Source organism: Bombus huntii, chromosome 1 (assembly GCF_024542735.1).
Source record: "Bombus huntii isolate Logan2020A chromosome 1, iyBomHunt1.1, whole genome shotgun sequence".
NCBI classification, from domain to species: domain Eukaryota; kingdom Metazoa; phylum Arthropoda; class Insecta; order Hymenoptera; family Apidae; genus Bombus; species Bombus huntii.
The window spans coordinates 5,222,323-5,248,695 of NC_066238.1; the positions used below are offsets into that span (position 1 = coordinate 5,222,323).

A 26,373-nucleotide genomic window follows, 5' to 3' on the forward strand; every position below is an offset into this window, starting at 1 on the left:
AAATAAATATTGCTGATTTCTTCCTACATTATATCGCAATAACCACAAACTGTTTGCTGTTTCCTTCATATTTCATTTTTTTGTTACAATTTTTTTGTAAGATCTTAAACGCCAATGTTTATATAATATTTTCTCCTTATTTAGATCTATAGATTATGTATACTAACAAACTTTCGTCATGAAAATTTTAAACACCCTGTATATTTAAGAATATAACATTGAATGAATCATAATGTGTTAATAAAATATCATATTCATAAATAAAATATATATGTGTTCTAAATATAGAATTTTGCGATGCGTAAAAGAATATAAAGTAAATTTTCAAAAAATTGAATTATGCAAATGATTTGATTGCATACTAATTAAAAACATAATTAAATGAGTAGCAACAAACAATATGTATATTCTTGATGTTCTTAAAGTGTGAATTATGAAATAATTTTGAAAGAATTAGGAAGAATTAATGCATCTAGTAAATTATGTGTACGCGGCATAATTTCATCCTACGCATAAAACGTGTGCAATTTAACATGATCATTGCACGAGGGAAACGTTGATTGGTCCATCGATTTATAAGATCCGTATAATCAACCAATGAGAGCAAAATTGGGGGACAAAACTCAGGTTCCCTTGCAATATGGCTGTCAGTATAAATTTGATGCTTGAACATGCGTTTCTCTCCGAAAAATTTGACAAGTAGTCTGTCTATCTATCATCTTTTTCGAAATATAGAGCGTAATGTGATTTTCGGGGAATCAATACAGTGGAAAACGGCTATGCGGATTAGCTGAAGCGTAGCAGTAAAATAAATTATATTTTGAAATCAGGTATGTTTAAGCGTTCGTTCATCGCTATTTATTTATATGTCCATATTGTGTTTCTTTACGATATCTTGAAAAATATTATGTTCCGTTTCATTTCCTTAATTAAAACTTGTACAATTTTCCTCAAATTTTGCATTATTTAAATCCCTGAACTTCTATACCGATTAAAAAACGCATACTCGCAGATGTCATCTATCCATCTTCACTTCATCAATCTAACTGCACAAACTTTCGTTCTTCAAGTTGACAATCGATTTTCCCTATTTGAATCATTTTCTTTTACTTTATCAAATAAATGATCAAATGTTTGTTTTATTATTCCCTGTACTCCATTTTATTTTGTATAGTTGGAGCATTCAGTATATTTCCTGTTGAACTGTTGTAATATCCAATAATAAATATACATTTCATGATCATTTTGTCTATGTTTCTGATATGTATGTTTATTAAATGTTTTCATTTATTTACTGTAAATATTATTCCAAATATATAATCATTTTTTAATGATAGTTCATTCTTCAAGTGTTTGTGATACTGTATATACATGTGTACACTCTTATTTTGATTTTAGGCATTCACAGCTGTTTATTGATCAACATAGTTTGTAAACATGACATCAAGGTAAAGCACTGTCAATTATAATTGTGTTGTTAAAATGAGATGTATGGAATAATATTAATATTTACACTAATCTACTTACAATTATGCAAAAATGGACTAGTTTATGATACTATGATATAATAACAAACATTAATGTACCATTAGTAATATATTATTATTAAACTTTACATATATTTTATACATAAAAATATAATTTATAATAACTATATTTAATAAATAGTAAATCTTCATGTAATTAATATTTTCAAATTTTATATCTATTATCTCAATAAAATTTTATAACGTGTATATTTATCATATTGCTACTTTATATAATAATAAAGGAAAATTGAAAATAATAAATGCACGTGAATACATATATTAATAGATGATTGTATCTATCTATAGTTGATTTAATAACATGATTGCATACATCATAATGTATGGGTTCTATTAGGCTAGACAGGCTATTCATACTATTGGAAACAGGGACAAATGCAGTAACTAAAAGAGCTGCAGCACAACAATTAGGAGAAGCACAGAGATTACATCCTCATGATTTACATCATTTATTGGCAAGAGTTTCTATCCTTTTAAAGTCTTCACAATGGGATACCAGAGTTTGTGCTGCACAAGCTGTACAAGCTATACTTGCTCAAGTTCCTACTTGGGATCCACAACCCATTAAGAAAGAAACATGTACAGGTAGCTAATTTTAATTTTTTATATACTAAATTTTGTTATTAACATTAAATTTTTTATTCATAGAAGATGAAGAAGCAAAAAAACCAAACAATAAATTAAATTTGGAAAACTTTGATATGGAAAAGATTTTAGCACGTAGTTCATATCTTACTGGATCAGAAGGCAATGAATATGATTTAACAGCTACTGATGGGGAGCAAATGCTACTTCCTAATCAAAAGGAAAAAATTGCTGCTAAATTAGGCCTTCATCCACAATTAATGGGAGTTGATACATCAGAATTGTTTACCAACGAAGATCTTGCACCAGAAGTATTACCACCTACGTCAAATATACAAACTAATGTATCTGTGAGTGAAACGCTAAAACAACCTAGTGGTCTTAGTAGACGCGAAATGAATAGAGCTAGACGTAAGGTAATACATAATTGATTACTAATATGCTTAATGTAATAAGATATTCTTATATAGTATTATTTATTTGATAGGCACGACAGTCGGTTTCAAAACAACGTTCACGAGAACCTGATGACCATCGTAACAACGAAGATTATCACAATTCAAATGCTCAATCTCCCATCAATAATGAAGGGGAACCACTAAATAAAAGAATAAAATTAGAGGAACTGATTTCGTTAGAGATTGGCGTTAATAATAATTCACAGACTGAATCAGTCAATGGAGTACCAGACAGCACTGGCTGTTGGCCAGATTCTGTAATAAATTGGCCTCTAGAATCATTTGCAGAAAGTCTCTGTCAAGATCTATTTAGTCAAAAATGGGAAGTAAGGCACGGAGCAGCGACTGCTTTACGTGAACTCGTAAAACTTCATGGGAAAGGTATGAAAAATGATTGTAAGTTGCATTTAAAAAGTAATAAAATACAATATTAATTGAAATTTATTATAGGTGCAGGTAAATCGAAGAATCAAACTGCAGAGAAAATGGCAGAAAGTCATTATCAGTGGCTTATTGATGCCGCCCTACGACTACTATGTGTTTTAGGATTAGATAGATTTGGAGATTTTGTTTCTGATCAAGTCGTTGCGCCCGTACGAGAAACATGTGCTCAAGCACTAGGTTCTCTTTTATTACTAGTGCCAAATCAAAAAGATGATGAAAATAAAAATAGGGGAATTACAGGAATACTTTCAGTCATGCTAAAACTGTTGGAGAATGATGAATGGGAAGCAAGACATGGTGCGCTACTTGCACTCAAATATTTGCTTGCTATACGAGATGATCTGTTAGACGACATGCTACCGAGAGTATTTCCAGCTACTATGCAAGGTCTTTCCGATCCAGTCGATGATGTAGGTGCTGCAGCAGCAAGTGCGCTTATACCAGTAGCATCTGCTCTACCACGTTTGTTAAAATCATCAGAACTAGAAGCAATTGTAATTCGTCTTTGGGAACTTTTACGTGAACAAGATGATCTAGCAGCAGCATGTAATAGTTTTATGAAATTACTTGCTGCTATACTTTCATTACCTTGGGCGCGCTCTTATATTACTCCTCAGCCATTATCGCAGGTAAGATCTATATTAATAGAAGCGTTACTTTTTGTTATTTACCTTAATATTAATATGACGTTGTTTTAGGTCTTACCACGATTATGGCCATTTCTTAGTCATTCTAGTTCCAGTGTACGTAAAGCCACCTTACAAACATTACAAACATTAACTGAAGATGATGGTGCTCATAATGAGAATAAAAAGGAACGATGGGGCGAAGGAGGTGGTCTTGTATTGCAAGAGGCCCTCCGTCATGTTTTTCAACGAGCGTTAATAGAGCACGTAATTGCCATACAAGATGTAGCTGAACGTGTTTGGGAAAATCTAGTCGTACAAAGCGATCTCGAACTTTTATTGCATGCAGCGTGTCCTCTTGTCAGCACATGGCTTTGCCTTGCAATGCAACCGGAACACGTGCCATTTAATCCGAACTTACTCATGATAACCACTCCTAATAAAGGAGCTAAGAATAATCAAGTTTCTGGTACTTGCGACGGACAATCAGATGCTAGTAATAACGGAGGAAATAATACTGTTAGTGGAAATGTAAAATCCATATCCGAATTAAAAGTTTATATTGGTGGAATCGAAACTGTAGCTCCAAACATAAGGAAATCAAACTTAATTCATGCTCGTTGTAGAGCTGCACGAATGTTGGGGTTGTTATCGCATTACGTAGTACAACCAGCACCAGGTGTTACTTACACACCAGATATACTTAGTCCTTCACTTTGTTATGCTAAAGTATTACTAGCACATCTGAATTCGCGTTCAGCATTACAACGCACCATTGTAGGTTTGACAATGTCTCATTGGGCGACTGTAAATAACATGAAACCACCTACAATACCAGATATTTTAAGGTATCAAATGAAATCTTCCTATCTTACTTATATTTAATACAATACAATAATAATATATTTGTTCTCAAAAGGAAGAGACTATTGGAGTGTTTGAACGAGTACGTATACTACGATGAGATCGCCACATCTTTTACTCGTCTGTTACACGACAGTCGCGGTTACGTTGCCACTCTCAAACATTATAACCTGCCTGTTCTTATCAAGGTAGAACCATCGGGAGTGATGACGCTCGACCAAATTGCAATCCTTGCTGGGAAACCAATTTCAAAACTTTGTGCCATGGGTAATACGACAAATTATGGAGGACCTAGTGGAAGTTTTAGCAACAGCTCTAATCCGATTAAATTAAAGCCAAAGTTGATTGAAAGTTTAGAAGAAAGGCGGAGTGCAGTGAAACTAGGTGCTGCCGATATAGCAGCACAGCAACTTTCATATAATGTTATGTCAACGGCAGCACTCGCTGGTGCTGCAACAATGTTACATTGTCTTCCTCCATCCCCACAACCTCTTAACCCATTGATAAAACCATTAATGGAAGCTATTAAACGTGAAGAAAATGAAGAACTACAAAAACTGGCTGCAAAGCATTTGTCGTATTTAGTTGATCTCTGTGTAGATAGAAAACCTACTCCTAATGCAAAGGTTTGCATGGAAAATAATATTGTTAACATAAACGGATATTGTATTCTCTTTGAATAATTTAATTTAACTTTATATCATAGATATCGACCAATTTATGTACATTCCTATGCTCGGATACTGAATTTACACCTCGTGTAAATTGTAGTACAAACGCAGATCTATTTGACGGAATTCTTACTTTAAGCAATAGACAGAAACATGCTGAAAGAATAGCTTATAATCGGGGAACCAACAGCGGACTTAGTGGAGGCAGAGGGCCTGGCCGGCCACCAACAACTGAAATTCCTTTAGAAGAACTACTTGCTTATGAAGAACCTGAAGCTAAAGCTGATAGAACACGTCGTCGCGGAGCTACTTTAGCACTTACCGCTATAGGTTTGTAATACAACATTCTAATACGATATAAACGCGTTATATAAATTTAGAATATTCATTGTTTTTTGTAGCTACTCGATTTGGTGCACAATTACCTACACGTTTGCCGCATCTTTGGGAACTAATATTACCAAACGTATTACGAGAAAAAGACAAAATCACTAATCGTGAAAATATTCAAGAAGAAGTAAATCAGTTAATTTTTGGTTTACAAGTTTTAGAAGTTATGGCTCCCAGTCTTCATAAAGCCTTACTGCCTCCTGTCCTAGAATGCCTTTCATTCTTATGTGAATTATTGGCTCATCCTTACAAAGCTGTCAGACACATGGCATCCAGATGTATAGCTGTATTAGCTACATTAGATACAGAGAAGGTAATGCTTTAAATTAATATAATATTCGATTTCAGTTTGACGATTAAATCTTAATCTCAAAAAATTGTATTCCAGATAATAATGCAGATTACAAACCACGTAATACCACTTCTAGAATCAACTGGTGGAGAGAAAATATACTCAGGAACTGTAACAGCACCAAGCGAAGTAGATTCAGTAAAACAAGGCGCAGCCGAAGCGTTAGCGTGTCTTGTCGAAAGTTTAGGTGTTAATATCGTTCCATATGCTGTGCTCTTTATGGTTCCATTGCTTGGGCGTATGAGTGATCAAAATCAGGCTGTAAGATTAGCTTGTAGTGCTACCTTCGCAACACTCGTGCAACTTTTGCCCCTTGATCCTGGTGCGATTACGGATCCACCAGATTTAATGTAAGTCCAAATTTTACTAACAAATGTTAATTTAACATATACATCATAAATCTTTGAAATATTTTAGAGAAAAGAAAACACAAGAGTGGCGGTTCTTAGAACAACTTTTGAATCCACGCAGTATCCCAGATACCGTATTACCGATTCCAGTATCTGCAGAGTTACGTTCTTATCAACAACAAGGCTTAAATTGGTTAAATTTCTTGAATCGTTATCGACTTCATGGTGTTTTATGCGATGACATGGGCCTTGGAAAAACTTTACAAACTCTTTGTATACTAGCTTTAGATCATCATCGTAATCCTTGTGCTCCACCAAGCTTGGTGGTGTGTCCACCAACTCTAACTGGTCATTGGGTGTATGAGGCAGAAAAGTTCTTCAAAACCAAAGATCTCTCAGTGTTACAATATGTTGGCACCCCACCTGAGCGTGAAAAATTACGTCCAATGGTTACTTATCACAAACTCATCGTTGCAAGTTATGAAATAATCCGTAAGGATATCGATTATTTCGAAACTTGTCAATGGAACTACTGTGTGCTCGACGAAGGTCACATTATTAAAAATGGAAAGACGAAAAGTGCTAAGGCAACTAAACGATTGCATGCGAATCACAGACTTATACTTTCGGGAACACCAATACAAAACGATGTACTTGAATTATGGTCCTTGTTTGACTTTTTAATGCCAGGTTTCCTGGGTACTGAGAAACAATTTGCGGCAAAGTACTCACGTCCTATACTAGCCTGTAGGGAACCAAAAGCTGGCCCAAAAGAACAAGAGGCGGGAGCTTTAGCAATGGAAGCACTTCATAGACAAGTAATTTTCTTTTTCATGTGCATTGTATCTTATTTTTTAATCTTACTAATAATTGAATATATTTGTTAAATTATCTACAACTTTTTGTAATTTTGCATTGTGCAGGTTTTGCCATTCTTACTTAGACGAAATAAGGAAGATGTCCTCAAAGATTTACCACCAAAAATTACACAAGACTATTATTGCGACTTATCATCATTACAACGTACGCTATATGAAGATTTCCATACTCGACGTTCTGCCACTTTATTATCCGCTGCGTCGTGCACTTCAACTGGAAATAATGGTTGTAGTGTCTTTGAAGCATTACGATATCTTCGTAATGTTTGTAATCATCCCAAATTAGTATTAAATCAACGACATCCGTTATACGCAACTGTTAGTATCAACATGACATCCGTTAAGATATTTTACTTGTAACTTTAAATTGACAATTATTTTATTTCTAGGTGTGTAATACATTGAAGCAACGAAAGAGCACATTATCTGAGATAGAATATGCAGCCAAGTTACCTGCATTAAAACAATTATTATTAGATTGTGGCATAGGACAGCCACAACGACAACAAAACCGCAATTCTGTAACTACTGATACATCAGATAATCAACCACCGCAGGAGCAACAGTTAGTGAGCCAACATCGAGCTTTAATTTTTTGTCAATTGAAAGCAATGCTAGATATCGTGGAAAAAGATCTTCTTTGTGCCCATTTACCTACTGTTACATATCTTCGTCTCGACGGAAGTGTACAAACCACGCAAAGGCATTCCATAGTAACACGTTTTAACGCAGACCCGTCGATAGACGTGCTTCTGTTAACGACTCAAGTCGGTGGCCTTGGATTGAATCTAACTGGTGCTGACACTGTTATATTCGTGGAACATGACTGGAATCCTATGAAAGATCTTCAAGCGATGGATCGAGCACATCGTATTGGTCAAAAGAAAGTAGTGAACGTATACAGGTTAATCACAAGATCGACGGTAGAGGAAAAGATCATGGGATTGCAGAAATTCAAACTTCTCACAGCAAATACCGTAATTTCAACGGAAAATGCATCTCTGGAAACAATGGCAACTGATCAGGTAAAATATATAAATCTAAATTTATTAACTTGCATAGTTATAGCTATTTCAACAATAAAAGTTTTGTAATAAACTAATAAATAAATTTATTTTTTTATAAAAATATATTACATATAACCCTAATACTTTTATCTTTTTCGTGTTTTAACTTTTTTTATGTTACTTCATATTCCTCATTTTAATTCTACAATAAAGCTTTAAATAGATGTAAATACACACGCATATAATACAAAACAATTCTTGAAATATGCTATAATTAATTATGAAAGAAATTTCAATTTATAATAGATTTTATTTGTAACAATTTTTTATAGCTACTTGACTTGTTTTCATTGGATAGTGGCAAAGAGAAAAAATCAGAAATACAGGATGATGCCACGTCTAAAATTAGTGAGGTTCCAGGCATTAGTCGTTCCGTTTTAGAAATTCTCCCTGAACTATGGGAACAACAACAGTATGACGATGAATATGACATGCAGTCATTTCTATCTACTTTAAAGTGAGCTTATGGTTTTACACATCAGTATCACCGAGTACATTTATTTAACAGTTACATGTGTTTAAGATGATCACTTTGTGAAACATACATGAATCGGACCTGATAGAAAAACAGTAATCTTAATTTTATGGACTGAGAATGACAAATAATCAATGGATCTATAATGGAATATACGAATTACTTATAAAAAAGAAAAGATAAAGAAGAAAAAAACTTAGATAAATAAGTTACGGATTATATTGATTAAGTACTATGAATAAGTGAGTCTTGTTTATTTATAATAACTTATAAAAATGTTGATACAATTACAATTCCGTATTTGTACCAAACAACATTGTGATGTGTTTATTTATATTATACTAGTCTCTTCCTTTATCATCGTTTCTGTATACCACCACAACATATCAATTGATAAAAATGGCAATGCTAATTGTCTTTTTCTCTTCTTCTTTCTGTTTAAAATGATTTCCAATGTGATAAGTTACAATTATCACAATTTCATGTTCACCTCATAGTTTCGATACACATTTCGGATCCAAGTTCCCGGCCGCAAATATATTATGGGGATCCAAGTGTGCTTTGGCTGCTCTATAAAGGGACACTCCCACTTTTCCTACTGCATCCGCGTAAAAACAAGAACGTAATTTTCCTATACCGTGATGATGAGACAGAGAACCACCGTTTGCAAGAATTTCTTCGCGTGCAATGTGCTCGATAGTCTCATATGTTTCTATCGGGTTCGGAAGATTCTTGTAATTAAATGCCATGTAAAAGTACACACAACAACCGGCGTCGTAAGTCTGTGTAACACGACAAGAGATAAAGTATTGTTCGACACCACGTGAGTAACACTCTCTGATCACACGAGATTTCACATTCCTACACAACGGTAACGCACGATTCCAGGAGACGGACGTCTCAAATGATTCAGCTAAAACGTAGTACTCGAGACCCAGATCTCGGATATAAGCTATAACGAATGTTAAAAGGTAACCTCGTTCACCATTCGTTTCTCCTGCTGGAATACCATTGTGTTGCTTCGCGATGTTGTAAATCTTTTGTTCCTGTGCTGCCACCTCGGCAGTTGAGCTACCTTCGAACAATAAGGTAGCGACACATATTTGATCCCATTTGAAACGTTTTATCCTAGTAATGTAAGCTTGTTTTAATCCTTGCAAAATTAAACCACTCCAACTAGATTCTGGTCGCAACATCTGACCGAACTGGAACTGTTCATTGTCCATCAATCGTATACTAGTCGGCTGACATCGTTCCTTAGCTACCTGCTCATAAAAATGGTACAGTTTTTTTTATAAGAAACAACTGCAATATATTCAATGTTAATTTTAATCAAATATCTTAATAACCAAGAAAGTTTGTCAAGCATTAAAAAGGAATTCAAGAACAAGAAAATTTAAATAAAGCTGCAGTTGTATCATTCCTTTTTTAATTTGAACTATCCAAAAAGGAATAATAATAAAACTGCAATATATAACAGATATTCTCTAGTAAGTAATAGTATTTAAATTTATATATATCGCTATTAAATTAATAAAATTTTACCTCACGCAACGCTAATACACCGGCTTGAAAATTTGGGAAAACTATGCTACCGTATTTGACTACTTTTGGCAATGGTCTAACTTTGATCACCACTTCTGTAACGACGCCCAATGTTCCTTCGCTACCAAGGATCATATGGTCAAAGTCAGGACCACAAGAAGCTCTTGGTACCAATATACCTCTTTCGAGTGTTATTTCTGGATCATCCGTTCTACCGGTAACCATTCTCACTCGTACAACTAGGTCTTCGATGTTCCCATATCGATTTTTTTTCATGCCACTCGCCCTCGTTGCAACCCATCCACCTAAACTGTTCTTTCAAGAAATAAAATCGATCATGCGGCTAGTAGTCTTGTACTTGATGTAAATAACTATTTGACATACTTTTCTTATCGTATACCTGTGCATACGATGTTTGCACGAAAGATTGTTCATAGAAATGTGAGATGAAACGTAAGTGATAGGCTCTTTGTGCTTTTTATTTTATGAAGTAACTTTTAATTCTTTAAATGAAACTAAAATATTGTGTAGCTTTACTCATGCAAAGAATATAAGTACACTTTTAATTATACTAAAATACAAGCACCTGCAATTTTCACGACATTTAGTATGATCATGATCTTCTCCAACAATTCTCTGACATGCACGATTAAACGTAATGTAATTAGTATTCAATAAATCACTCCAGTGAGAATTAATTTTAATTCAAAGAAGTTGAGAATAGTCCAATTGAATATAAAAGATAATTGCCATTTAATATTACTTAGGAAGATTTGCATTTTATAGTTTACTGTATTATAAACTTTAATCTATATCTTAAATAAAAAAAATTACATTTACAATTAAACAAAACAGGAGGAAGAAGAAAAAGAAAGTCAAATTCAGCGTAGCAGTTCGCAATAAGGCATTCTATGAAAAGTACGCTAATTGAAACGTTTCTATGTCCATTTTCTTCCATATACCTTCTTTCACAAATAGGCAATAGACAATTTCAAAAAAAGAACTTTATAACTTGCTAGCTATGACGATTCTTATTATAGATATACTAATATTGCGTAAAACGTCGTAAAATTACACGTGTTTGTATTCAAACAGTTAATATCCTAAACAAATATTTGTTGCGAACGAATAAAACGGACTTTCTGTTTCAATATAATATGGTGTACCTAGAAAATTCGTAAGAATCGGGTTCGTGACCAGAAGTCAGACCTTGCAGTCGGAGTTGCTTTTCGAGGTCTTGGCCGATAATACCAGCCTCGCAACAAGCAACTAGGTTCTCCCTGTCTATCCACAGTATTCTATTCATTTGCGAAGTGTCCAACAATATTATCGTTCGCCGTTCGTTCGTCGGACACGAGGCAGCACCGCTTACGCTCGTTCCACCGCCGAATGGAATACAGACTGATCCATATCGAGCACACAATTTAATTATTTTTACGACGTCCTTGTGGCACTCTGGAAATGCATAGACATAGATGTCATTGTTATAAGACAAAGCATTTTAGCTTCTGATTTGTTAGCATTTGCCCAATAATTATGTCAACTTTGTGACACATTTTGCAATCTAAGAAAAATTTGAGAAAACTTAAATTTTGATTTTTAACCTTGTTCGGCTCTACTCAATAATAGGCAATAAAACAAAATTAGGCAAATAAACAATAATAAAACAGGTTTATGAATTTAAAGGAATAGACGAGAATAAAACATTTATGAATTTAAGAAATAAGCAATAATAAAACATTTATGAATTTAAAAAAATAAGCAATAATAAAACATTTATGTTTTGTTCTCCGAATCTGTTCAATAACACTAATAAGTGCATGATGATATGATTATTACGTAATGGGTCATGAATAAATATGTATATGTAGGTATGTCTATCCGCTGCGCCGTATAGAGGAGCTAAATTAGTCATACTCTGGGAATATATTCACTTGTAGGCAAGTACTATTCTCACTCAAAGCATTCAAAAGGTTAAATATCAATCCATTTCAGGACATAATACATAGGACATAATATAATACGAACACTGATATATGTAGAAAACATTAAAGTGACATTAAACGATAGGTTATTTTTTAAGTAGCAAAGGAAATGGAAATGAAGAGTAAATAAAAATGATAGCACAAAAATTTTACGATTTTTATAGTAGTATAGTTTATTTTTAGCCTTCCGGCCGAGAAAGGAACTCGGTACACAATTATTTTCCCTATTTCCTTGCATTTTCATTGATTCAGCTACAATTTACACACACATCCATTCATTCATTCAATCCTTAATTTTCTATTACAATTTATATATCATATATCTACCGTCTATCATCTATCTATCTCTAACTATTAACTATTCTATATGTCTATTATCTTTTATATATTGCATAAATCTTTATCTAATTGCCTAATATACCTACTTAACTAAATACCCTTTTTCGCTTCGCACTCCCCTTTTTCTTCTTTTCCGATTTCGTCGCCCAGTCTACAACCCTATCTTTTCCTTCTTCGTTGACTATGTCTCCTATACTAATTCCTAATTCCTTACACTATCTTGTAAAAGAGTAATTTTGACGTATATAACAATTGAAAAGATATTCGAAATGAAAAGATGAAGCAAATATTCATTGTGTCGTTTCACATTTATACGTATATAAGGTATTCGTTTAATATCACTTATTCGCGCAATTCATGGTATAACATAGAAACGTATTCAGGAAATTATAGACTACACATCTACATATAACTAAGTCAAGGTTGAGAAGTTTGTAGTCTATCTACTCGATATTCAACTCACTTCATACACTATACATAGGTAATTACGTTTAGTTGAAGCTAACTTTTAGTTTATTAAATAAATGAAAGAAACTTTAAACAATAAATCTCACCTCAAATAGCAAACGAATGTAAATATGTATTAAATTTCCATTTAAATAAACTACTTAGTGAAACATTTGAATTTAAAAAGAATATGAACTAAGATAAATGTGCACGTATGTATATCTATATTTACTTCTAACAAGCAGTTGATAATTATTTTTCATTGTATTGACATGCTGTGCAAATTATGAAATTTATTTTGTTTACAAGTGTTTTGATCTTACTGCTCATTGATTTTGAAAGTAACTACATTAATTTATTGAATTACCGTAGTAGTAGTGGTTTTACATTTCGTAATAATAGCTAAAAGAAATTGACAAATAAAAAAAGAAAAACAAATGAACCTGAAAAGATAAAAATGAGTTGATGTTTGTATATATTGCCACAAGGAATATGATATGAACTGCAATGTAATACACAAAATGTACATGGTAAGTACATAGATAGTTTCTAATATGCAGTTATTATATAGATCATGTTTTTTAGATCAAGAACTACATCATACAGTGTATACTAATACATATTACTATCAGGTGAAAGTAAATGAATTGTGTCACTGGTACGATAATTAAACACGTTAATAGGATATTTTAGATCACTAAAAATATAATATAACAATTTGAAATTACTCACTTGGCCAGAGAACTATGTCCGGTATTCGATCGAACGATCCATGTTTGAGGAGATAAATTTCCCGAAGTGTATGCCCATGTGCTCTAACCAAGCGATCGATACCCTTCAAGGAATATTCGATATTTAATTCTTGAATCGCTTCCAACACTTTCGAAGAAATGATCGGTTCTGGTAGATTTGTCGGTATCGATTGAGATACATTCCTTTGGGTTGGATCTATACCAAACGTGTCTTTTACCCATTGCGTAAAATACGGAAGTTGCTGGTTTCCAATCGGATATCTGCAAAAATATTTCATTTATTAGCATGAGTAATAAAACATTACAAAAAAGAATAAAATATATTGATATTAAATTAATTCAATATTTATTTGTAGAGTAATAACAATACTTAAAAAATGGGCCAACAAGAAGTATAGACAAGTTAATTTTTTGGAAGAAAAATATAATATTTTGGATTACTTATAAGATTATTTAATTATGAAAATTTGATTTTTGTGTCAGTGAACTTCTTAATTAAATTAATAGGCAAAGGCATTAAATAAAATATATAAAATAGTTATTTGTTAAATACTAAATATTAGCAATAAAATTTATATTAATCAAAATTAATTAAAAATTTGATTTAATAGTCATATTGAAATCCTAAAAGTAATTAATTCCATTTTCAAGTTTTGAATTTAAATTGTATATATGTAAAACACGAAATGATGTAGGATGTATGATGATGGATGAAATTAAACCCTATATAATTCATTCAATTTTAAGAAATTACATTATAAGATATTTCTACATATCTATTTTATTTTGGTTTCACTTAATTATTATAAGGATGTGTTTTATCATGATTAATTTTATTTAACTGTTATAATTATAATGATATAATGTTATGACTTGCAAGTTAGTAGATTAAAGTGAAATGTCTCGTATTATATTATACTATAAGTAATTACATTTAGATTTGTTTAATCAGCGTATCTTATCATGACGATTGCATACGTATTGAATCATATGTGTAGTATCGTGGACAAGAAGGCAAATACCACCACTCGTGTCGGACGACGGCGTGTTAGCGCCTTAGGTTTCGAACGTTCGGGACCTGGGTTTGAATTCGGATTTTTTTTCTACGCATCAAACGTGGAAGAAAAACAGCAGAAAAACGTTACAACTATCACGGGCAATATTTACACATCAAGCACATAAGACGTTGTGAGCTGAGTGTGAGGATAAGACGTACGACGATACTACATATATTTCCCAGAAGTTAAACGTCGTTACTGATGGTCATAACCAATTTAAACAATGTTTCCTTTTTTCTTTTAATGAAATATCACAAAGAATAGGGTTTCAGTTATATTTTATAATATTTCATTATGAAATGTTTATATATATGTTGTTCAATGATAATCAATTTCTACTAAAATTCACTTAACTTTCAATAATAAATGAAAATTAGTGAAACATTTTAAACAAAAATCAGTAAACACACAAAGAGAATATGTATTTTTATATTTATATTTTTGCTCGCTTGTACCACATACGTTTGTTTACGCTTATTAGAAGCAATTTGCTGGGTAGGAAACGGTAAGTATAACTGCGTTCTTCAAGACCAACAAAGTAAATAAGACCAACTAAGAAACAGTTTCTTAGTTGCGCGAACTTGCGACGATTACATGGAATATACAAGTTTCGAAAATAACATTTATTGTCCAATAATACATATATTTACAATGCGATATATTTAAATTGTTAACCGCATCATTCTTTATTCAGAAATTTTATGACCACGAAATTGTCCTCATTAATAAGGATAAATCAATTTCAGATGGATCGGCTTTAATTCGTGCAAATATAAATATTACATAATATATTTACGACACGAATGAAACAAGTGATTAAAAAATAGAATATTAGTGCCTATAAATAAAAAAATTATTATATTAAAAAGATTAAGACTCTGGGTGATGAACTAATTCGTCTTCTTCAGTTTACAATTTAACACCAAATAATATATACAGTGATAAATCAAAGAATTGACACAAACCACATTTTCTCTTAAAATATTGCAAAAAACTTGTAAAACACGATTTTTTGTAAACTGTAATTTTCAAGTGTAAAATTTAGGTATATCATAATTTGTTATTAGTAAGCAGCTATAGAATAAAAGTGAATAATTAAAGGACTGAAAAGCGTAACTGAATGTTTTTAATATTTTAATGTGATATTAGATTTAAATTATTATAAAAGTGGTACGAGACAATCAGTTCTAGAATTATTTCGAAACCGATATAAAGTCAAAAAATAATTTAAAAGCGATATAAGAATCGATATACAACAGAATATATCGTAATTCGTATTAGTAAACAGTAAGCAGCTGTTAAAAATAAATAATAAAAAGCGCATAATATAGCACCTTCGTTATAAGAACTCTTCATGGAATTGTATCAAATAATTTTTCAATAAACTTATTTTGTACTATTTACCATCCTGCTTTTACGATTTTAAACAAGCTTGTTGCATTTTTTAAGTTCAGAAGCTTATTGTATCGTTCATCGTTGATTATTAGTAATTAGACAATATAGCATATAGTAATAGCAGTAGTTAATAGTAGTAGTTTAGCAATTAACTACGATTAACAAGGGAACATTTCTAACCCAGAAATTCGAAAAATTATGAAAATTCGGAGATATGTAGAGCATATGTAGCCATGTATCGAGCAATTTTCTTCTCTTGCCCAAATTCGCTCTAAGGAGGTAAAATCGACTCCTGAAAATTCAACTATTTTCCGATTTTATGTTATAATTCGCAAACTATACGAGTTAAACTATAACAGCTTTTAGATAAAAATTGTTTATTTTTTCCAACGAAGGCTATCGTTTGGTAAAAGATTTGGTAATTATTTAGAAAGCTGCAATTATCTTGGATTTCGGTGATTTTTTAATATATTATAAAAATCAAAGTTTTGAATCATTTTTTTTTTGCATGTACCACTGCTGCTCAGGCTATTTTCGAAATATCTGCAGAAAACTTGTCGGATATAATTGTATACCCGTGGCAACGTATTCGCCAATGTTTACAGTTTATATAAGTGAGTTAGGTGTTATTTAATACCGTAGTCACAGTGAGACGACCGACAACCAATGCTAATGCATACGCTATCATGGCCGCACAATTATAAGCAGAATTCATTATGAGCTACCGACAACTTTTTTGAAATTATCTCGGAAACTATGGTCGAAAGGCGATTAAGTGTGTAGAAAAAGTTGTTTAGAATCATGCCTCGACAATATATAAAAAATATGTCGAAATGCAAAATGCCGGTAGCTTCCTAAACACATAATTACCAAAGATTTATCATTTGTTTATATAATTATAAAAAAGTTATAAAGAAAGTAATTGATAATTTTTCAAAAAACTCATTCTTTGGCGTAAAATCTTAATCAATGATTTAAATAATTATGAAAAAACATAAAAAACATTTAGTTACTTTTTTTAGTATAAATACAATCTTTGTTGCATTGTTGAATTGTGTTCTTCGATAATCGAAGAACTTCTCAATTTCATTGTACACATACTATGATGTGCTGACGTGCAATAAAAAATTTTCGGTGCACATTTATGCACCTGATGCATCATGAATTCAGTTATGCGAAACAAAGAAAAATATACGGACTAACGTATCTAATGACAAAGTAATAAATAATAAGTTAACGTGCAATGTCCATTTTAGTGTTCGCAGTCAAGACTAGATATGGACGCTTATCTGAGAAACTGACATTTGCAAATTCAACTAAAGGAAGGAGAAGGGATGGATATGAGAGAGATGCTGATATTGGGCACGTGCAAACGAGAACTCGAGCGTCAATCGATATTTGCTCGAAATAATCGATAAGGATCGGTGTCAAGTTTCGTTTAACACTTTATCTCATTCGGCATGCTCAAACCTCATGTCAAAGTCCCATTTCCAAGAATTACTGGCGTTAGCAACGTATGCTTAAATGAGCACTACAAGTAAAATAGTAATAAACAGTAAGTAAAGTAATAAGTAATAAATGATTCCACTCTTTGTTACTTTCATTTCAGTACAGCGTTCAAGGTTAGCATTTGTCTAGTGAAGACAGATTAGCAATAAAAAAAATGCTGCTTTCTTTGTAGTGTGCCATATTACAGTACTATAGATGTCAACAATAAGTAAGTATATCTAAACTATATCTCTGTAACGATCGTATGAAAATGGTTCACATAAATCCTGCAAATATAATTCGTTTACTTATGATTACGTTCAAAATTGTGAATAATAACAATATAATGAGATATTATAATGAGAAGAGAAATCGACTTACAAGATATAATAAAAGATACGCTTATTGTATTAATTTGTGGAACCGCTTAAACCACATTCTGTAGAATTTCTGGATAATATATAACGAGGTGCACGCAAAGAACTTTCAGAAGCGATAGAGGTCTAAGATGAGTGTATACCAGAACAAGAAGATATTGTGACTTTAGAATACAAAATTATTGTTGTTGCATTTTGGAAAAGTGGAAAGAGGACGCGACTTTCCCTAGACACTCCCAGGCATAAATTTTGAAAAGTTTCATCTCTTTAACAATTGTATAAGTATATAATTGTATAGTATTTGTAAGTATATAATTGTATAATTGTATCTATCCGTTTTGTATCTGTGCATAATTACCTTGTTTAGATTATTAGATGGAAAGAGACGGTAAACAGACGGAGAACACGGCGGGAAAAATTGTTACAAATTTCCGAATATGTTTATAACAAGTTATTCGTGATTTGAGCTTTTGAAGATGGGCACTAGAAGCTATTGAAGAAATAGGTTCGAGAAATTTAAAAACTAAAATTTTTCAAACTGGATTTTCAATTTTAAGAAAACTTAAAATTAATAATATAAAATAGTGTCAAAAAAAGTAAACAAATTTATTACCCGATTATATGGCACTGATACCACGCAGTTAAATGAAATTGCTTCGTCTTTTATTAATAATATAAAATCTCATACTAGAAATATCGGAAAATACGTGCTGTACAGTAATCAATGCTGATGAAAGCGGATTAGATAAAATTACATTATGGCTGTACTCTATCTAGGCAAGGATCAAAAACGGTTATAAAGTCTATATCAGCTACAACACACAGTTATACTATACTCCCCATAATATCAACTTCTGGGAAATTTATTTAACCGCTTTATATTGTCCTAAAAGAACAGAATGGTAAGTTTGTTTCACGTGTACAACAGTCTTGAAAAAAAACTGTTCAATGAACAGTTAACGGACGTATATCTACCAAATGCAGAATCTCGGAAGTTGACATCGTGATCTGGACAATGTTAATCTACATTACAAAATAGTATCATGTTGTAATCAGCATACTGAAATATTCACAATATCGAATACAGCAATAATGTAACTGATATATATAGTTCCGCATAATGAAGAACTTTATATGAATATTTTCCGATCTTGTAGTATTATTTAATTGTGATGATTGATATTAAATTACAGTTTCTTATTTTATCTCTATTTTCATCATCAAAGTATTACGATGTATGTACATACTTGCTTACTCGTGGTATAAAAGTGAATATATTATATTGATAGAAAGGAAATCAAATAATGCTGAAAATCCAGTAGATTTCGCTTTCCCACAACAAGATTGTCTTAAACATTCTTTTGCAGAATTTCATTATCATGAAGAATAATTCATAATACAATTCACATGACATTTACATTTTCGAAATTATTTATTTATTCTTTAAGTGTCTATTTACACACGTAAAAGTGGATGAGGAATTGTTAGAATAACTGGACAGGCAAGTGGAGAGGAAACCAGAGGAGGTAGAGAAGAAGCTGAAGGGAAAACTAAATGTCAAAGCATGAGCATACAGCAGAATATACGAAAGGAAAATGTATAAGAAGAGGGAGTAAGGAGACAGGAAAGGAGGAGGGAAGAGAAACTAAACAACGAGGACAGCTTGATTATGTGAATAATATCATGGTTTTCTTCCTACATATTTTGCAGGCTCTTGGAGTATTATTAGTCACTATATATTACATCCGAAAATATGAAAATGTACAAATAGTACAATAAATAACTTACTTACTTATATACTTACTTCTTTAATTGCTTATTAAACATCTATATTATTTGCTACGAGAAAGAATAAAAAAGAAGTTTGATAATCATGTTACTAATGGCAAGTTCTTACGAAGATATGTTATACCTACAGTTCTATTCTTTTATTTTATTTTCATCTGGTATATTTACTTATTGTGTAATAAGAGACTGAAGTATATAATATAAGTTACCTTACTTTTGTAATTGTGCAATACAACAAAGCTTGTATTTGTATTTAAAAAAAAGTATTTGTCTTTTATGCTGTTTCGTAATTATTTAAACTATCGATTAAGATTTTACGCTAAAACAGAAATTTTTAGAAAAATTATTAATTTTTTGTTTATAAATTCTTTCTAATTACATAAATAACTGATAAATCTTTTACTAGACGATAGTCCTCATCAAAAGAAACAACTTCTGTTTGAAAACTATTTTTCTATCTTTTATAATTTGCGAGTTATAACACAAAATCGAAAAATAGCTGAATTTTCAGCGGTTATTTTACACTCTTAGAGTCAATTTGGATGGTAAAAAAATTAATAAAAAATTTCATAATTTTTTAAATATTCAGGTTGTGGATCTTTTCTATAAGTTAAAGTAAAGTGTTTGATCTTCTCAAAATACTCGATTTCTTACTATAGATTAAACATTACAGATTATAGATTAAACGTAGAAAGATAAATATTACACAGATTAACTATTTGCTTCTTCCTTTTAACATAAATAACATAATGAATATCGAATAAATAATAGTTTTGCATTTAAGCGAATCGAACAATCAAATGTTAAATTGATGATACGAATCTGTTAAAACCGTTGAATACAATAGGAAATAAAAAAACTCAATTGTACGATAAAATTAATGTTGATGTATATTGATTTTATATGATAAATTCGACCCGTTTTTGAAATTGTTTGCAACGGATATTTGTTAGAATATTAATTAAGCAAAAACTAAATACAAAAAACCAAATGTGTGCTTAAGTAAATTAAAGTGGTTCATTTAGATCTATATAGAAATTTAGTATCGTAATAACAAGTATTACTGAATTTCATATATCTTAATCCGCTTATATGATAAACTTAAATTATTTGTCATTCTACTCTCAAAACATAATCAACTTTTCACTTATTCAATTATGGAATAATATAATTATCTAACAGCATAATTATACGTGTGTTTCTTGTAAACAAATTAAAATTAAATTATGTTTAAAAAAGATAATAATAAGTATCTATACAATGATGTAAATTAATATGAAAATTAATAGACGTTTCGTTTCTATAACATTATCTGTATCTTCAAAAAATGATAACACCATTTCCCTTTAATATATCATTGATATTTTTTTACGTATAATATGAACATTATAGAATTCTTATTAGTCTATAGATTATCGTTAAAGCTTTTGATAAAAGATTGTAGGAAACAAAAACAAACAAAATTAAAACAAAAATTAAGTGATTACTTTTTTCGAATTTAAAGAGTCGAAATAATCTACTTTCATACATGCAGGCAACTAACATTTTATTTGTTATACTGATAAAAAATATTATTAAAAATATTATATATAATATGTAACAAATAAACATATTGAAACATTAAAATATATGTAAATAATTTTTTTTATTTATCTATTCACAAAACAAGTAAAACAATTTATGTATAAAGTTTAATCATCTTTTAGATATATAAATATTTATAGTAACCATTATTATTTTCTAAAATATTAATAAAAGATGAAGATTGAAATATTGATAAAACTTACCTATCACCAGTGAATTCGATGATATATTTTTGGTTCATACGAAATTCCGAGTCTTTGTATCCCCAACCATTCCACTTGAGAACTTTTTGCCTTTAAAAATTCAAGAAGATACGGTTATTTGACAGATACTGTCACCATTTGGAATTTTGTCTTGGAAAAAGATAAAAGAGAAATCGAATAGAGATTCGTACATCTTTGGCGCGCGCGTTTCTCACACCACGTGACTGGTCAAGCAACCAATCGGTAGGAACAGAAACAGTATTAGCCTCTCATATAGTAAGTTCCTACCCGGTAAATGAATCGAAATTTTCATCATCAAAAATACTAAATAATAACAAAAATGATAGAAATTAATCATTCCGATGTTTTCGTTGTTTGTCACACAAACAGGTCGTGATATTCACAAAAGAGGTCACAATTGTCACAGGATGGAAAAAAATCGATCGATTTCTTTTCTCTTTCACGCTCGAATAGTACTAGGGGTGCTTTAGATTCGCAACATCTGCCGATGAGTCAGCTAGTGCTGGGTTCGAGGCGTGGCTGCAAGTAATTTAGCAGTATCCACGCTCTCGTACAATACTTCATCGCGATATTGTCCCTGGTGTCCGCACCGAAGTTTTTACGAATTGATATGAACCAGAAATTGCCGGTACAAAACTGACCTTTCTTTTGGCACAACACTCTGGAAACGGATGGGTCCATTTAAACTCTCCGCATCCTCGTTCGTATCGTTTTTCGTATTAGACGACATATCTTTTATTGACCGCACCGCGAAGGGCCTAACCTTTTAGTCCGCAGAACACGATCAGTAAAGAGTAGATGCTTGAGCGCGCGCTCTTCGCGGCACTGTGTTGACTATTGACACGCGCACCGGCAAACCAAATTTAAATCAATAGAGCCCCCGCCCTATGACTACCCGCCTACCGACGGATCTCCTCGTGAAAGGAACCAATCATTTACACCAGATACATTCTCGCCGTAAATAACCAATGCTTTCTTCCACCTCTGTTCTCTCCGATGCTGTTACGTTCTACTAGATTGGGGGATTCTTTTCATGTAAAGGACTTCTTACGCATGCGCAATTAGATATTTTATAGGATGGTTTCATAAAGTCACTTCCATGCTATGTTTGCTCGAGTATTATTCGTATGTAATTAACACAATTGTAGAAGATACAACCAAAACACGTTAAATGATAATATTTTGAGTATTTTAAGATAATTAGATGCTTTAGGATGTACTATCTATAAACGTTATTTCAATAATACAAAATGTGTTAATATAATTAAATTATAACCTAAATACCAGTAACGCCGCGTTTACTGACCAGGGAGTTTACTGTGTTAGCTAACCATCGCTGCCACCATAAGTGGCTTTATAAAGAGACACTGATATGTATTGTAACAGACTACCGAGACTACTAGACTGTATTTTAGTAATGTGTTAAATAAATAAAAAGAAACGGTAATCTTATAGAATAATTATGTTAAAAATTATTAATAAGTGTAAAAAAACTTCAAATAAAAGATACTAACTTTCATTTTGTGCAATACATTTTTCTTTACTTAAAAATAAACGATCCTTTTTAATCTTTATTAAGAAAATATTCCTGAAATAAAGTATACATAATCGTCCATGAATTATAACTATTTTAGAAGTAATTTCTTAAGTAGTATATTGTAGTACACCTTATACTTGTAATATATGTGTCTTCAAAATTTTAACAATATCTCTAACAAAATTTCTATGTATTAAGTGAACAGTATTGACGTATACAGTAAGCTTTAAAAACTTCTATTTTATACATATTTAGTCTTTAATTTTGTAGTATCTCCTATGTAAATTATGAAATGTATTTTGCAAAATTCTGTCATCTGCGAATGCTCATCTGATTATTTTCTTAAATTAATAAAATGTTGAATAACAAAATTTTAAATAGTCTTGTTTTTATATTAGTTCAATTACTATTTTACATTATTTTTTGTTATGTAGACAATCTAAAGAACTGTAAAATATAATTCTTACCGATATAACCTAGAACAAATATATATTCACACGTGCACATGACGCCACACATAAAAATGCAACCGAAATTGCTCAATGTGAATAGAACGCGGAATCAGCCAAAGAAACGCAAGATTACTCTTGTATTTGATGAGAACAAGAGACGGTACTTATATTAATATCAATTGTGGATTATATAGATTATAAGTTATATGTACATTTTATACTTTCAAATGCAGAGAATTTCTGAAGGGGTTTCGTAAAAGGAAATTACAAAGGCAACAGAAAGCTAAAGACGAATTGCAACAACAATTAAAAGAAGAACGAAAAAGAATTAAACATGAGGAAAGTATTCATATGAATTTTATTGTGATGCAATAATAAAGTATTGCTTTTACAGGCACGAGAACGTTATAAAAAGCTATTATCAAGCCGTGATGTTCCTGAAATTCAACAACTACTATCTCAAGAAGAATATGAAACAGAAGGACATACTGTCAGTATTTTGGAATTAAATGTTGCAGATCTAGCAGAGAAGAATGCATTAATTGGTGAAAATAAAGGCACTGATGAAGTGGAAAGTAATGAGACAGAAGAGAGTGATAAAGATTCTGAAAATGATGAAGAAATTGTAGGGATGCCTTTAAATGAAAAGAAACAAACTAAAAGTTTGAAAGAAAATGTAAAAGAGAAGCAAATTGACAATAGGAAAGATTTAAAGAAAGCAGTAAAAAGAGCTGCATTGAAACAAGTGAAGAAGAGTAAAGCATTCCAACAAAAGCAGAAAATGGAACGTCAAAAGAATAAGAAAGAGAGTATGAGGAAACGTAAAAGAGTTGAAAAAGCTAAGAAACGTAGTGGGAAATTAAAAAAAAAGTTAAATCATTAAATCATCTCACAAAGTTCTTTTTTAGATATTGTAAATAAATATAATTTATAATAAACATTTTTACAATACTATGTCTTTTTTTTCATACTGCTTTTTGTGCTAGATGGACATATATCTTTATTTAGGCATTCATCACATTTAGGAAATCGTGGTAAACAAATTTCTTGTCCAAATCCAACAAGTAAATAGTTTACCTCACTCCAGAGATCTTTGGGAAGCCATTCTTCCACTGCAATTCGAGTATCTTCTGGTATTTTAGTTGATTTCTTTACCCATCCTAATCTATTACAAATACGATGTACATGTGTGTCCACTCCAATACCGGAAACTTCACCCCATGCTATTTGCATACATATATGTGCCATTTTTGGTCCTACACCTGGTAATTGACATAACTCTTTCAGAGTCCTAGGAATATCACCATTGTATTTCTCAATTAAAATTTTTGAAGTTTTCTTAATATACTGTACTTTTCTCTGAAAAGTAAAATTTCTTTTGGTCTGACATACTATTTAAGTAATTCTTTACTTCTTTAACATCTAATAAAATCTTTTTTATGATTTTATACTATTTTAATATATCTTACTTACATAATAATTAAGTATTAACAAACCACAATATTAAGTTCAAGTAATTACTAAGATATAAATTATACCTTCCAAAATCCAACTGGATATATAAGTTTTCCAAGAGTACCATCAGGAGTACCTGATATTAATTCTGGAGTACAACCATAAGTAATCAATCTTTGCATGGCAGCATGAGTAACTTGATCCTTAGTTTGACTACTGAGCATCAATGCTATTAATGATTGATACCTAGCAACTTTGGCAGTAGCATTTGGATCTATACATTTGTGACAACCCATCTCATCTACAGGTGCTGTTTTATGTTTTCGCATTTCCTTAACATTTTCTAAAATAGTTTCCCAATTTAATGGCATCCATTTATCTTCTACGGTCTCATTTTTCACAGTTCCATCTTGTAAATCTTCAACTTTAACTTCATTGGGTTTTGACTCAGTTGCATTTTTCATTTCTTCATATTCTATCTTTACTGGTGTACGCTTTTTTTTCACGGTTTTATTTTGTAAATCTTGAACTTTAATTTCGGTATTTTTCGAGTCGGTTACATCTTTCATTTCTTCATACTTTATTTTTACTGGTGCACGGTCTTTTTTCACGGTTTCATTTTGTTGTAAATCTTCAATTTTAATTTCACTATTTTTCGAGTTAGCTGCATCTTTCATTTCTTCATGTTTTGTCTTAACTGGTGTATGCTTCTTCTTCACAATTTTTTTTGATGAAGCATCTTTATCATCAAAATAGCCCGATGTTGTAGATATACTTTTACTGTCACCTTTATTTTCAGATCGTAAGGACCTTGGCTTTGTAAGGACATCAAGCTTTAACTTTTTACTCATTTTATAAAGGTTACGACGCGATGAAGTATATGTTAGAGCTCTACTTGAGATAAACAAAAGAATGTCATGTCGGCAAACAGCAATATAATTCAAAGATAACATAACCTTCCGCGCTTCTTCCGTGATTTGAACTAATAATTTAAATTTCTGCGCATGCGTAGCAATATAAAAATTGATGATCTATTTATACTCATCAAATGCGTATATAAATACATACTACCAGATACTACTAATAGCTACTAATTAAATATATATATTAAATGATTATATTAAATCAAATATGTTGTATTTATATAATAAAATAAATATAATATATTGTAAATTGAAGTCTATTGTTATATTTTCAAAAATCCGTACACGCGAAGAAAAAGTGGAATAATAAAGATTTA

At 31.4% G+C, this 26,373-nt stretch overlaps 4 protein-coding genes and 1 long non-coding RNA gene across 12 annotated transcripts; 3 read left to right on the top strand and 2 right to left on the bottom strand.

Moving 5' to 3' along the window:
• The first annotated feature begins 636 nt into the window (after positions 1 to 636).
• On the top strand, positions 637 to 9,138 carry LOC126868690 (TATA-binding protein-associated factor 172). Of its 3 annotated transcripts, none has more exons than XM_050624464.1 (15): positions 637 to 830; positions 1,399 to 1,448; positions 1,885 to 2,132; positions 2,196 to 2,548; positions 2,620 to 2,971; positions 3,041 to 3,663; positions 3,733 to 4,508; positions 4,580 to 5,150; positions 5,231 to 5,525; positions 5,597 to 5,898; positions 5,974 to 6,287; positions 6,355 to 7,105; positions 7,211 to 7,483; positions 7,555 to 8,190; positions 8,505 to 9,138. In XM_050624464.1, exons 2-15 carry the CDS (start codon positions 1,438 to 1,440, stop codon positions 8,691 to 8,693), a joined length of 5,694 nt encoding a protein of 1,897 aa, XP_050480421.1. In that variant the 5' UTR covers positions 637 to 830; positions 1,399 to 1,437; the 3' UTR covers positions 8,694 to 9,138. The 3 variants fall into 3 exon arrangements, with proteins under 3 accessions (XP_050480421.1, XP_050480429.1, XP_050480410.1); XM_050624472.1 differs by having other exon boundaries at positions 2,199 to 2,548; XM_050624453.1 differs by lacking the exons at positions 637 to 830; positions 1,399 to 1,448 and having other exon boundaries at positions 1,856 to 2,132; positions 8,505 to 8,689; positions 8,756 to 9,138.
• On the bottom strand, positions 8,945 to 23,750 carry LOC126868723 (alkyldihydroxyacetonephosphate synthase). 3 transcript variants are annotated; one of them, XM_050624529.1, is made up of 6 exons: positions 23,694 to 23,750; positions 21,669 to 21,758; positions 13,756 to 14,036; positions 11,419 to 11,707; positions 10,253 to 10,562; positions 8,945 to 9,972 (listed from the first exon to the last, which is right to left on the bottom strand). In XM_050624529.1, exons 2-6 carry the CDS (start codon positions 21,704 to 21,706, stop codon positions 9,199 to 9,201), a joined length of 1,692 nt encoding a protein of 563 aa, XP_050480486.1. In that variant the 5' UTR covers positions 21,707 to 21,758; positions 23,694 to 23,750; the 3' UTR covers positions 8,945 to 9,198. The 3 variants fall into 3 exon arrangements, with proteins under 3 accessions (XP_050480486.1, XP_050480477.1, XP_050480482.1); XM_050624520.1 differs by lacking the exon at positions 23,694 to 23,750 and adding an exon at positions 22,331 to 22,479; XM_050624525.1 differs by lacking the exon at positions 23,694 to 23,750 and adding an exon at positions 21,860 to 22,270.
• On the top strand, positions 11,714 to 19,890 carry LOC126868771 (uncharacterized). Of its 4 annotated transcripts, none has more exons than XR_007690753.1 (3): positions 11,714 to 13,553; positions 14,774 to 18,995; positions 19,542 to 19,890. It is a non-coding gene; the product is annotated as an uncharacterized LOC126868771 (long non-coding RNA). The 4 variants fall into 4 exon arrangements; XR_007690754.1 differs by having other exon boundaries at positions 14,774 to 18,598; XR_007690752.1 differs by having other exon boundaries at positions 14,774 to 18,396; positions 18,461 to 19,890.
• LOC126868748 (nucleolar protein 12) lies at positions 23,713 to 24,629 on the top strand. The gene is made up of 3 exons (XM_050624532.1): positions 23,713 to 23,838; positions 23,912 to 24,015; positions 24,071 to 24,629. Exons 1-3 carry the CDS (start codon positions 23,732 to 23,734, stop codon positions 24,559 to 24,561), a joined length of 702 nt encoding a protein of 233 aa, XP_050480489.1. The 5' UTR covers positions 23,713 to 23,731; the 3' UTR covers positions 24,562 to 24,629.
• LOC126868735 (endonuclease III-like protein 1) lies at positions 24,563 to 26,247 on the bottom strand. Its single transcript, XM_050624530.1, has 2 exons — positions 25,217 to 26,247; positions 24,563 to 25,037 (listed from the first exon to the last, which is right to left on the bottom strand). The coding sequence occupies exons 1-2, from the start codon at positions 26,084 to 26,086 to the stop codon at positions 24,630 to 24,632; spliced, it is 1,278 nt and encodes a 425-aa protein (XP_050480487.1). The 5' UTR covers positions 26,087 to 26,247; the 3' UTR covers positions 24,563 to 24,629.
• Positions 26,248 to 26,373: the final 126 nt, after the last annotated feature.